At 41.1% G+C, this 14,405-nt stretch overlaps 1 protein-coding gene across 3 annotated transcripts in view; it reads right to left on the bottom strand.

Moving 5' to 3' along the window:
- The window catches only part of LOC147018392 (rho GTPase-activating protein 24-like), a 241,847-nt gene that overhangs the window by 63,683 nt on the left and 163,759 nt on the right, over positions 1 to 14,405 (bottom strand). For all 3 annotated transcript variants that reach the window (XM_085897987.1, XM_085897986.1, XM_085897988.1), the window contains one exon: positions 10,917 to 11,039. In XM_085897987.1, coding sequence (XP_085754113.1) covers positions 10,917 to 11,039 — 123 coding nt within the window. The remainder of the gene's footprint in view (positions 1 to 10,916; positions 11,040 to 14,405) is intronic.

Genomic DNA, 14,405 nt, shown 5'->3' on the forward strand with positions numbered 1-14,405 from the left:
GATCCCCACTGTCTGCTGGAGTATCTTGTTGCCAAATGTAAAGAAACTGTTGTTTCAGAGAAATTTAATATTTCTTTAAGTTTATTTTCTGAACTTTATTTAAATCTCAAGTGATTCACACACACCGCGCACTCACACGCAAACACACACACACACACACACACATACACACACACACACACACACACACACACACACACACACACACACACACACACACACACACACACACACACCAGTCCGTGAAATGTCGTTAGGATGCGTAAAGACAGATTTGATTTTTCCTATTATAAAAAGTGTTATTATATCCTCAAGAGTTCATGGAAATCCCTTGAAAGTGTTTTTGGTTTCATATTACAATGATTTATTTTGTTATCATGTCTCGATTAATAACCTTCCTACTGAAGTTAAGAAAATGATTTATGGGTTAATGAATGGTAAATTAGTTATTTCATAATGAACATTAGCGGAAGCATTTTGTAATCCCAGTTTACGTCCAGAATTGTCTCTATCGAAAGTTCCTTGTCGCTCTAGTCCCTGTTTCTGTCTCTTTCTCTCTTTTCCCTTTGTAATTAACGTTCTTGATCTTTCCGCATCATCACTTATCACTTCCCGATGTGTCTGCATCAAAATGGTGGCGGGTCCACGAGTACTATTCCGGACACTTTCCACTAACATGGCGAAGACATGTGTGCAATCTTCGGCACTATGGCAGCATATGTGCGACCTTCATAGGGTGGGGGAGGGGGCAGCTTCGACAGAGGGGGAAGCGCAGTGGTGGCTGCTGTATAAGCCAGCCACACAATCAGCTCCAGTAGGAAGCACACACCAGTGACCAGTGGCAGTCTAAGCATGTAGTGAGTCAGTTGGTCACCAATCCCAGTGTGGCGAAGCATCACCGAGTTCTGCAAGGTGTCCTTGAGGCAAGATGGTGGTGCAAACTTCTGATATGCCGTAAGGGCAGAGTACACTGACCGTGGCATCACATTGCACCTTTCCAGATTGCCCAGAGAAGGAAATACCACACAAAATCCTCTGCACCTTTATGTTTGTCTCATTATTCATTGTTTCATGGCCCTGAACATTTGAAGATGAGTGAAGAGATGTTATCCTTTTAGCGACATGCCTTTTAGTTCAAACAGTCTGACCGGATGTGCTGGGCAAAGCGAGTTGGGCAGATGTTCTAGGTGTAGCTGTCTGGGTGGTTGTTAGTTGTGAAGCTTTTTACATGGAGTGGTTCGATGCAAATCTTATAGCACCTTGTGGAGATTAAAGCTCAGAGAACCCCGCGAAGTTTACATCGTGCTGTGAATTAATCCTGTGTTGCAAAGTGACACTGTGTTGCACATTTCAGATCAAACCACAAAGCCATCGGTGTGGAGAGGCATGTTCTGTGAGCTAAGCTCTGTTCTGCAATCATATCTGCATACAAGCGCTTTCTTTGAGACAAGTGGACTAAAAGTTGTTAGTACATCTCTTTGTGTACATAATTGAATGATTGTAATGCTTGTTTTGTTATATGTTCTTATGCAACCACACCGTATGCTTGTATCAACGCCGTTGAGTGTTATGGATGGACGCCATTCAATTATTTTGTATATTGTTTCATTTGATGTAGTTTGTTTCACAGAGTCTTATCCTTTGGGAGCTTTTTGGAGCTGTGGATTACCAATAAACAGCCGAAGGCTTCCTTATGAACACAATGCCCCATAAGGCCTAATTCACATTTGCCACGGCGGCCGTGGGGTCTACAAAATCTACGGCCACTAGCAATTATAGGGCGGCCGCAGTATTTCCACGGTCACACAATGTAGCAGTCACATATGTTTTTATTTTTCGGGAGCTGCACGGGGTATTTATAAATTGTGGAGACCGAAAATGTGGGGGTGCCGTACGGTCTTTGATTTGATGTCGCACGGTGACCTTAGGGCGTTCCTGCGGCGGCCATAGAATTTTCAAGGCAGACGCAAGGTGCCTGCAAGGTGAGCGCAAGGCGACCGCAGGGGGACCCTAAGGCGAACGTGCGGCCAGACGGACGGTAAAGGGTGGGTTCTTTTTTTTTTCTTTTTTTTTAACCAGTTCTTTTGTTTTGGCTTGTCGATTGCTCCGGCGAACGTCGAAAGGAAAAAAGTTATAACTCCGCGCTATAATTCCACGGCGACCCCTACGGCCTGTAAAATATAGCCAAGCGGCGTAGGGCCACCCTGAGGCCGCCGCACGTTTCTGTCAATTCAGAGGGCGTACGCCGCCGTATCCTCACCGTAGAGCAAATGTGACTTAGGCCTTACCATTGCCGAAGGAGAGGGTATTGCATTTGGGTCGTTTGTCTGTTTGCATGTCTGTTTGTTTGTCTGCACAGAACTTTAGTATTTTTCTCCACAACCGCTTGCCGGATTGAGACAAAATTTTTGCCATAGGAGTGACTATTCATGTAGAATGTTTCAATGATAATCATGATGCCATAGGTCACATGGTGTGGCAGCTATGTTGGAAAAACCGAAAACATTTAGACCTGTGTATCTCTGAAACTACACCAAGAAAAAAATTGAAACTTGGCACATGGCATGTACTGCTTATGGGGAATAAGTGATTTTTTATGACGTCATAGGTGCTTTCATTCTGACGTCATTGCATATGGAGAACGGGCTACATCTGATCAGTATGAAAATGCTTGAGGGTCATCCAGAGATAAAATGGTCCACAGAAAATGTTTTTGAAAATGTCATCGGTCATGTGATTCGGCAGCCATATTATTTTTAAAAAATAATAAACCTTCAAAAATCTTCTTCTTTGAAGTGGCTGAACAGATCGAGGCAATACTTTACATGTATGACTGCCTATCCATAAGCAACAAAAGGTTCATACATATGATGTCATAGGTCACATAGTTTGACAGCCATGTTGGATTTATCCTGAAACCGATAAAAAAAATCTTCTTCTCCAGAACGGCTGGACAGTGAGGGGAAATTTCACATAAATGCTCCCCAAGCCTTGGGTGTACACATTTGTTAAGTAATAATTGATAGGTCACATAGTTTGGCAGCCATATTGGATTGAAGAAAAAATATTAAATATTTTCTCTGGAACCACTTAATCAATTGACGTGAAACTTCACAATTATGATCTCGTAGTGATGGGGAATAAATGTTTTAAATTTCAACTTGATCAGCCGCATGGCCTGGCAGCCAGAATTTTTTTTTTTGATTTGAGTTGTTTTTTTTCTTCATTTTTTTTTGTTTTTTTTTCAATAAGTCTCACTTGGCTGTGCGTGGATGGGTTTGAGGGTAGAGGAGTAACAGCTGAAATGTGATTCCTATCCAGGTTCCTCCTGATGACTTCATCTTTGCTTTTTGCTTGCTTGGGTTCCTTCTGATTACTCCAATGCAGGACTGTACCTAGTTAGTCTTCCATTTGATTTGAATTGAAATTATTTTAATCCCATTCTAAATTCAATTGAATGATAATAAAAATTAATGGGTCAGGGTCATGTGTCCAATCAGAGCGGGGTTGCATCAAAGCGGGACATCTTGGTACCCGGTCATCACTGCCAGCAGTTATAAATTGGCAGTTCTAATCATGTTGTTATTAATTACATAACACACCAGTACACAAATGCCACACAAAATACACCACAAAAAACAAGTCTTGGTGAGGGTCTGCAATCTCGATTGCTCTTTTTCTTGTTTGTTTCTGCATCCGACATCCTTCGCACAAGCGATACTACAACTACGAAAACCCTACTGGCAGATAAGTGCTTGCTGCCGCTATTCAGGCATGCAGTCCATCTTCATCTACATTAAGCATGTTGTGCCGATCGGGGTTTTTTTTTTCTTTCTCTTCATTACTTGATTCATTGTTGTGCTCCCCATTCCTTTTATAATTAATTAAACCTGTTTTGCTAAAAAGCATGATGGCTTTGGATTTTGAGCCACGGAATCGGCCTCTGGTCGAACCATATTCTCTCCAAAATCAAACCGAGCTTTGGTGCATAGACCAAATTAATTAATGATATAATGACTTCACACAGCAGATCAGCTGCGCATGTGCAGTATGCCTCCGTTGAGGCATCCTGTGAGTTCACCTCCTGCTGTTTCAGATCGACCTTTTAGGACGACTGGGTTCACTACAATATACTGTATATACAGTATGAATACACTACCTTCAATTATAAACGAGTTTTATTTAAGTACTGTACTATTTTATATATTAATGAACAACAATGCATGATTTCTGCAGAGCCCACAATTAAAATCAAATGAGAACTGAATGCATAAATAGCAATATCCATGTTTTCAGAAATAAAGGATGAGACCTTTAATTTGCTTGCTATTTGATTAACACTGACGCACCATCCTCCTGCAGAAAGAAAATTGTTACTCATTGTTTTCCTTCAATATTTGAAAGATTTCATCAAAATTTCAATAATCGTTCATAGTAACAATGTTATAAATCCAAATTAATTTATTTTCTGATTTATGCATTACGAGTGAAAACAGTAGTTCTTAATAAACACAAGGGGATTCTTAATTAATGCAAGTACATGCTTAACAGCTCTCAGGGATGTTATCACTGACCTTTGCTGCAAACATTTGGAAGACTCCAAAAACTAATGCATAAATATTAAATTCTGGGTTGCAATATTTTAAGAAACCCATAAATATTAAGATTCACAACATATATAACTTTTTTTTAAATCCTGCTTAAATGTTTTAATTTATACTGTTTAAATGGTATGATTCATTCATTCAAAAAAAAGATTTATTTTATATTGCCAACAAGAAGAGGATTTAATATTTGGACTGAGTTATTAAAAATGAGAAATTTCACTTTCAATGCTGCACTTATTATTCAGCATTTAGTTTGTGTTGTTTTTCTTGAGGAGCCATCAATTTATTTAATACTCATGGATGCAAACCCTGGCTAGACAGCTCAAAGGCAGGTGCACATACATCCAGGCTATTCCGCCAGCCTGAGAGAGAAGATAGAAAACTACAAAGACACAGACAGGGAAAGGGACAGACACCATTTAAAAAAATTTATATCGATTAAAATATGATGGAAATTTTGACACTACCCTTCTATACTGAAGTCAATACTGAAACCTTCTGTCTCTGTCATTAATACCACATTGCCAGGCATTTTCTCCATGTTCTAAATCTTAGGAATAAACAAACATTATTTGTTTCCAATAGCAGAGGGAGGCTGGGAATTCTATGAAATAAATTAAGATGACAAATTGATGAATATTTCTTGATCAATACATGATTTAACCTCTGGCATATTCTATAAACATTAGAGGTGTAGAGAACAGCAATTGCATAATAAACATTTGGTGTGTTAGATAAATACATGGCCACAAACTTATCACTGATTTCTGCCCCCACCCCCAAATCTCCTCCACACCCCAATACCGTCCCCCCCCCCCCCCACTCTCCTCCCCACCAACAAGCATGGCTCTCAGTCAAGATGGCGATCAGTATTTCACACAGCAATGCCTAAATCAAAGATGGTATGTGTGGTGGTTGTTGGAAATGAGGAAAAGGAAATGTGGGATGATTGCATAACTATTGCTGAAATGTGAATGTGCAAGTTAATTTTTAAAGATATGTTCAAACCCACACTTCCCTACAGGGTTTCAGGTTGGCAGTGCACAACCAGGTCAAATCATCCTACCAATGATATTTTGTATCTTCATTAACCTTCCTCCATCTTAAGCCATCTATTTAAGCCTGGTGTTGGCTTAATGGTTAGGGTGGTGGGCTTGGGATCCTAGGATCCTGAGTTAAAATCCTGATCGGCTGTTGAATTAATAACAGATGGGGTTGACTCTGCCTGTCATCCTTCTGAGGTTGTCAAAATGAGTGCCAGCTTGCTGGTATCCTGCGTCGGAGTGGTGACCCATCCAGGATTGTGCGCAATAGCCCAGGAGACTGCTTAGGCAGCACCAACGCTCTGCACAGAGTATGGTCCCAATGAATGGATGGATGGATTGGCTTCATGGTTAAGGTGGCTGGCTTAAGATCTTAGGGTCTTGAGTTTGAGCCCCTGATTTTAACCGTTGAATTAACACCAGGTGGGGTTGACTCAGCCTGTTCATTCTTCTGAGGTCAGTAACATGAGTACCAGTGTACTGGTACTCATTTTACTGACCTCAGAAGAATAGAGGGCACTGTATTAGTAACACAGCTGCTTCACCCCCCAGAAAATGATGCAACCAGTAACCACAGGCTGCTCATGATAGCTAGCCCCATTTATTTGCTGGTTTCTGTTTCCTTCCTGCTTTTCTCTGCTCTTTAACATTTTCAGAAACTATAAATAATTATATTCGAAAATAATTTGATGGAAATACAGTACTTTGAAAAATGTATTTATCCTGAATATTTTGACGATCATGATTCACGTGTATGTAACTATCCTGCTATTTTTCTGACAAATACTTTTTTTTTTCAAAAGCAGCACTCCACTTCAATCAACATTTCAAACCCATCAAGACATGATTAAAGTGATCGAGTCTGAGCTCGCGTTAGACTTTGGGTCGTGCAGTTCCTCCTTCCCATCCATCAAACCTAAAGGCCCGGTCACACCTTGACGTTTTAGCCAACGTATGCCGATTTTTGAATTTTTTTTCTAAAACGCTGGCACACGTTGAATACGTTATGGGTAAGTTTTGATAACATTGAGAGCACGCTGAAAAACACTGCCATACGTCGTTGTACGCTGGCTTTAAACGTTGTACTTTTTGGTTGTCCTCAAAGTTTTTCATGCTTGAAATTTCACGACGTATGCCGGCGTATGACTCACACGTTCCGCTACGCTGGCCACAAGTTGTATGCACGGTCTGCGATCGTTGACAGACGTCAACACATGCTACTTGTAAGTTAATCATAAGTTGAGACACGCCGAGGTAATGTTTAGCGTACCCGAAACTTATTTCTAACCTATGATTAACGTGTTGTTGGCACGTTACGCGATCGTTGCCACACATCCACAGACGTTACTTTTAAGTTACTCATAGGCTGAAAGACGTCGGTATAATGGATCGTCCTTGCATAAGCGTCCACGGCCACGGCCAGGACACTTATTTGCAGCATTCTTCAAACTTTTCTTCGGCATGACGAGGATGTTCACACTTCGATGTCTAGCTTGGCTATGATTCCAATTGTCCATCGGCAGCGTCTATTTAAAATAGTCGAGTTGGAGCGTTTTAACACGTTCAGAAGAAACGCTTCAAATTTCAAAACCCCAGCGTCAAAAAACAAAGGCGAGTGACAGCAATTTAAATCGTTCATTGTAAACAATGAAAATAGCTGAGTGGTACCGTTTAAAAGTCGTTGAGTGTAAAAAAAAAAATCCAATTGTTGAGCCCAAGCGTCTACTTTCAATAGTGGAGATGCAGCCATTTAAATCGATGAGTAGCAGCCTATGAATAGCAAACCCTACGTCACTGGCAAAGATAAACTGCTGCACGATATGGATAAGTTAGGCTATCATTGGGCATAGTTTGTGAACGCCGGCTTCACGATAATTATTCGTTGGTATACCGTATCTATAAGTAATCAAAGCGCTCTATGCACATTATTAGTTCATTGTGCATTTGTCCAACCCGTTATGAATAGACCTTAATCGTAAAAACAAGCTATAGCGAGCTCATTGTTGAAAAAGCCCCATAAAAAATTAGCCGCGAAGAACTTCGAACAATGGTGAAAAGATGTCTCCTACCCGTGGACACGCGGACGCAAGGACGATCCATCATAAACCACACCCTCCCCCTCACACTCACCTACTACTGCCAACATGAACAAACTACTACTAATACTAATACTAATACTGATACAGATACTGATACTGTTACTGCTGACATGGACATCGACTCAAAAAGGACTCAAAAACACTGTTGGGTTCCCCTTTTATGAGCAGCATTTTTATATACCAATTCCCAAAACCGCTGGGAACACTTCTTTATATGGCAGTTGTAAGCTAGAAACACGTTCATTTATTTTTTTTTGTCGACCGGAAGACGTCATTGGAATACGTCTACATACGTCGATGTGTGTTGGGACTACGTAAAGAATTGGTTCAAAGCACGTCAAACATAAGTTAGAAATAAGTTTCGCGTAAAAAACACATTACCGCGACGTGTTTCGACTAATGAGTAGCTTATAAGTAGCCTTTGTGGACGTGTGTAAGCGTCCACATATCGTGTGTAAAACTTATCCCCATCGCATGTGGAACTTGTGTCATACGCCGAGTACGTCCAAAAATTTTGAACATGTTTAAAATTTCTTGATGTACTCTACTTACTACGACGTATGATAGCGTACTTTAGCGTTCTACTCACGTATACCAAACTTACTCATACCGTATTTGACGTGCCCCAACGTTTTAGACACATTTTTCTTAGGTCGGCATATGCTGGCAAGATCGCCAAGGTGTGACCGCGATGTTGTCACTTCCATTTCTACGGCAGTTATGATTCGAATCGTTGTGCGTCAGCCTTTTAATAGGCTACGTCACGACTTTGTCGGCGATGCGTGCAACGCGCTATGCCTAAGTTAGACTATCGTTGGGCATCGGTTGTGTAGGCCGACAACAGGTTCAGCATTCGTTGGTATAAGTTATCTATAACACAACGAAACGTTCTATGTCCGTTACCAATGCGTTATACATAAGACCAAGTCGCTATGAATACGTCCGAATCTTTAAAAAAAAACATCAAAAGTTCAACGTAAGCCAGCGTTTTACATACATTTTAATACGTTGCCATCGCTGGCTAAAACGTCAAGGTGTGACCGGGCCTTAAGTTTTCTGGACCAGATCGTCGTGTCTTTCTGTTGTCTTTTCATCCCCATGTTGATGTTTGTGCTTTCATTCAATTTTCCTTGTTTAACCACACCTTGTTGTTCTGTATTGTCTAATTCGTATTTTCTGGTGGACTCACCGAGTGCTTGGCCTACTTGCCGAGGCCTCAGCTCGTCAGTATGCAAATTCTGTGTCGACTCTGACACCACATGCCTCGTTCCACTCTCTTTCTCCTAAGTCTTGTCATTTCACCCTCCTCAACTTTATCTTCTTCCTCCGCCTCACTTCAAAAAAAAAATATTCTCATTTCACTCCAAAAAATTTTTTTCAAACTCATTCTGCCTGTATTTCCTTCCTTCACTCATTTTTTTGTTTGTTTGTTTATCCTTTTTCTCTATAACCTCCAAATTGAATGAATTGCTTCTTACTTTAAAAGTTTTTAATAACATTATAAAATGCTTGACTTTCCTTATTTCTGTATCAGAAATATCGGAATCCTCTCATTTCTTTTCCCTGTCAAGGCTGGAGTGCCCAGTCCTATTCCTTATCTTCATCAGCAAATCTCTGATGCTCTGGAAAGTCCTTTTTATCTCTTTGCTGATGACTCCACCCTCTGCCGTGACATCCCCCATCAATCATTTAGACAGGCAGCAAACTCTTTCCTCTCTTCAGACCTTGAATCATGATCTCATCAACTACTTTGAATGTCTTTCAATCCTGACAAAACTGACACTCTCCTCTCTGTCTTTCTGAAAGGACATGTCCAATAAATCCTCCCATCTACTTTCTTAACAATTATCTTGAAGAGATTCAGTCCCTCAAATTTTGGGCCTCACTATTTACCATGATCTTTCTTGGACAAACCACACTTCTAAGTTGGCCTCCAAAGCCAGTTGCCAACTGGGTGTTCTTCTCGTGCAAAGTCTTTCTTTGACACACCTGAACTTTTATCCACCTGCAAAGCTTTCATCCACAACTTGATGGAGTATTGCTCTCTCTGGGCTGGTGCCCCTTGTTCACACCTTGTTCACCTTGATGCCGTGGGAACCAAGGTCTTCAAGATAATTGGAATCACCCATGATGACTTTTAGTCTCCAGGCCTATCACATTCACATCACAAACATGTCAGTGGTCTCTTTGTCTTCTACCACCTCATTTCTGGTCTTGCACCCTCTGCCCTTTCCATGCTCTGTATGCATTTCCATGCATCCAGGTTTCTGCTGGGTACACTTGGTCTGCCAGTAGCCCTTTTCTGGTGAAACATCCAAAATCCAGAATCATTGCACACCTCCACTCATTCGTTCCTCTTTTTTTCCCACCTGTGGAACCAACTTCTGCAGCCTCTTCAATTTCATTCTTCCTTCCAGGGCTTCAAGGAAGCCTGGTGTTGGCTTAGTGGTTAGGGTGGCGGCTTGGGATCCCAGGGTCCTGAGTTCAAGCCCCGTTGGCTGCTGAATTAACACCAGGGTGTTGACTCAGCCTATCATCCTTCCGAGGTCGGCGAAATGAGTACCAGTGTACTGGTCCCGGTGTATGCCCCGGTGAGAATAGGTGTAGCATATCCCTGTGTGTCGTAAGAGGCGACCAGGGTTGGCGTCAGGAAGGGCATCCGGCCATAAAACATTGCCTCAAGAAAAAGCCCAACCCCTGCACAGCAGGGAAAAATGGCTGTAAAAACGGTCTTCCAGGGCTTCAAGAAAGCTGCTCAACCACCATCTCAAATCATCTCACATCCAAAACAATGACCTTTCCTACCCCTGCTAATCACCCCCAAGCCCACCTTATATACAAGTCTCCAGTTTTTCCTTCTTGAGAGTTTGAGGCTGTATCCATCATGTGCAGCTCCTATGTCCTCCCCTAGCCCTCTCCGAGCCATTCTTCCCCACATCCCATATTTTTCCAAGTCTCCCTCCATTTTTTCCCTCAACCCTGCTATTGGTGCATTGCCCCCCTCTCTTTCTGCTGTTCCTTTTGTTTTGTTATGTCCTGACCAGTTTTATGTTCTCACTCCTCCACAAGCCTCGACATTGTACATAAAATCAACCAGAAAACGTAATGCCTCCAAACGCCTTCAGTTGTGGAGGCAAAAAAGGGGAGTACTCAGTGACAAAACCTACTTCCACGAAAGGGCACGCCAATGGCACGGCGTAGAGCTCGAACCCAGCTCTCCATCTCAGCTCTTGTCCCTGCCATAAGCAGAACTGTCTCGTGGTTGGTCGTTGTTCTTGCTCGCTCCAGTCCTGCTTGGAAGAACCACAACAGAATGTGTCATGTGTGGCAATTAGCATGCAACCACAGAAACTGCAACACAACCAGGATACCAACACTATTCACTCCTTTTTCAGTCATAAATGGTGAAGGATGAATTGTGTTCAGGGATTTTCTGCAAACATTCCTAAATTAAAGTAATCAAGCAGTTGTCCAACAAATATGAAAACTTTGTAAAATACATACCTTTTAATTTTGTCTGCTCATTGAACATATCTATTTCAAAATTATTTTGTATGAACCATTTTACTTTTTCATCCAGGTTTTCAGAACCTTTTTGTGTTCACTTCGAATAATTTATCTCATCATACTATGGCTCGAGGTTCACCACTTTAACTGGGTTGATTTGTTAGTTGTGTCTTAATATTTCTGTTACCCATGTAAATATTACTGATACATTACATTTTACCTGTGTTCATTATTGTCTTCAAATGTCATTGTCCAGCATTTTAAGTATCTATAAGTTACTTCATAAGCCTTAAACATGAAAAAAGAGAAAATTGAATTAATATAACCCTCATTCGTTGTGAAGATTTCCCTTTCTGTTTCACTTCAATCATCCTGTTGTTTAACTTCCTGTACCATCCTACCCCTTTAACCACCTCTGTTTCTACCGCTACTCATTCCAGCATGTATGCTCCTCTTCCGCGAAGGCAGAGGAATTCATAGCCACACTTCATTCTTCTACAACGACCTCACAATATCTGCATCGTAGAATAGTCAAGCCTTGTTCATTTGCTCTGTCTACCTGTCTTTGTCTGCTCTTTTCCATGTTATTCACTGAGGGCCACTTGACTGCATCAAGGAAAGTTGTCATTGTTAACCCCAATTGATAAAAAGGGTGCCAAAATAGACGTTCTCAACTAGAGATTAAGTCAGCCTTCTCCCCATCATAGGCAAATTATTGGAATCGATCATTGCAGCAGATAAGACCTCAAGACTCTTCTCTTCACCAACACTGATCTTTGATCATCAGTTTGACTTCTGCCTGGGTCACTGCTATGTCAACAAAGGATGGATGACCTAATCTAAAAGCAAACCTCAGGGCTATCTCACTGAACATCGGCAACTGCCGGTGTCCTCACTGGAAGTCTACAGACTCCATAAAGCTGGCCACTCTGACCAGATATCCCCCAGAGATTGAGTCAATATGAAATGTTAAATAGTTGTCTGTATTGTGTGAGTTGAGAGCAAGTTGTAATTAAGTGGTCTACGGTGTCGAGCTCAAGGTGACAGCGTGGGCAGAATGGGTCCTGAATTGAGTCGAGTTTGTGTTGATAGGTTTTAAATGTGGGATGGTGACCAGGAAGAAAGTCTAGATAATGTTAATCTCGAGGATCGTGGGAGGGTTTGTTCAAATGGATGGATCACAGGTTGTGGTTCGTTGAGTGTGTTATTGTTGTGCTGTTGTTAGAAAGCAATGGTGATGTGATTGTGAATGTTTTTTTTTTTCTGAGATGTGTTTAAAGGTGGAAGTGGCATGTTGGAAAATATATTGTTATAGTGAGTAGCATCAATGAAGCGTGTATCAAGGTGATGTGGGAGAAGAAGTATTTTTGTTTCAGCATGGAGATGATCTATGTATGTCAGTTGAATGCACCCTGTGATGACTCTGAGTGTTTTGTTTTCTATTATTTTAAGTTTCACACGTTTTTGGAGGATATGGTGGATGTTCAACTTGGGCTAGCATAGTTAACAGTCATTTGGATAAACTGTTTCTAAATTGTAGTTTGGGATTATTTTTGATGACCAAGCTTGGTATTTGTCATGCTTTTAGTGTGTTGAGTTTTTGTTTGACTCCAGCTTTACTTTGTTGTATTTTCACTGAAGGTCATGTTAAGTGTTATTCCAAGTATTTTGGGGGATTTTATTTCAGGGGAGTTTTTGGTTGTACATTGTAATTGTTGAGTGGTCGTTTGATTCACATTTGTCTGGGGCTTGGGGAGTGGTTGTTGATTTAGTTGACGGAAAGTTGATTCTAGTTAGTGTGATGCAGCAATGGAATTGTGTTATGTAATTTTGGAGTAAGCGAGTGGTTTGTGTTTATGGTGTGGTTTTGTGCAGCTATGGAGGGGTCATCTCCATAAGTAAGGACTGCCACATCAGGAGGAGGAGGAGGAGGAGGTTCTGGAATGTCATGGACAAAGAGGTTAAAAAGTGCTGGTAACCAGACTTGGTTGTGTAATGGTTAGAGCATCTGCTTTGAATCTGGGAGCTTGGCTCGAACCCTCATTCCAAAGACTTTTAAAATGGTATGCGCTGCTTCCTTGCTTGACATTCAGCACTTAAAAAGGATAAAGCATGGTCAAACAACCATAGGTTCGAAATCATTTCATCGGCTTGATGGGCCTAATGGCATCGTCCTGTGTTGAAGCTCCTTGGGAAGGGAACTCATCGTATAAAATTGCTTCCTTGTGGGACATCATTTGGGAGGTGTTTATATGATGAAAAGGTGTTGTTGATTGCAACATGTGCTTGTCTGCCAGGAAGATGGCAGCGAGTGAGGTGCATTTGGGGTGTTTGAGGTGGTTAAATTTGTCAAAAATGAATTGCATTAAAGTGGTGAGATAGGTAGTTGTGGAATCGACACATTTCAGCGCATGTTTGGTGGCCAGCTCGAGGAATATGAGGGTTAACAGATAATAAAAACATTTTTTTATGCCAAAGGATGTAGGGATGTTATTCCAAAACGTATGTAGAAAAGGTAGTGATGGTCACAAGGAATGATCTTGTGAAACAATAACTGAATCTTTGAATAATGGACTCTGATAGGGGAGAGAATGAGACGCTCAAGTACTTTGGACATACAACAGAGTAATGATAGAGGGCGATAAGAGTCAGAATTTTAAGCATTGTTGTTTGGTTTTAGAATGGGATTGATTGTGGCCTGTTTCCACATGCCCGGTATAAGATTGTAAAGCCATGAATAGTAGTAGATGATAAATGGGGCTTCTGGGACATCCATTCAAATGAATGGGGGAAAAGGGAAAAACTTTCTGACTCAAGCTCTAAAAGCCCAAAATAGGAGACTGTTTTCTCCCCACCTATCCACTTCCCTCCCATACAAGCAAATGTAAAATTGAGACTGATTTTCTCCCCACCTATCCCCTTCCCTCCATACAAGCAAATGTAAAATTGAGACTATGATAGATTGAGACTTACTGATTAAAACACTTCTTCCCCACAACATAATCACAGTCCTTTCATATGTTCATTCCACTCAGAGTGAACCAACGAATATTTGTCCATGTTCTACTTTAGGGAATAACTTCATTTCTTACAACATTCATTTCCATCAAGTATATTCACAAAGAATAACTTGGAACTTGTTTCTTGGT

Source organism: Eptatretus burgeri, chromosome 10, assembly GCF_056783735.1.
Source record: "Eptatretus burgeri isolate ZD-2024b chromosome 10, Ebu_testis_v1, whole genome shotgun sequence".
Classification (NCBI taxonomy): domain Eukaryota; kingdom Metazoa; phylum Chordata; class Myxini; order Myxiniformes; family Myxinidae; genus Eptatretus; species Eptatretus burgeri.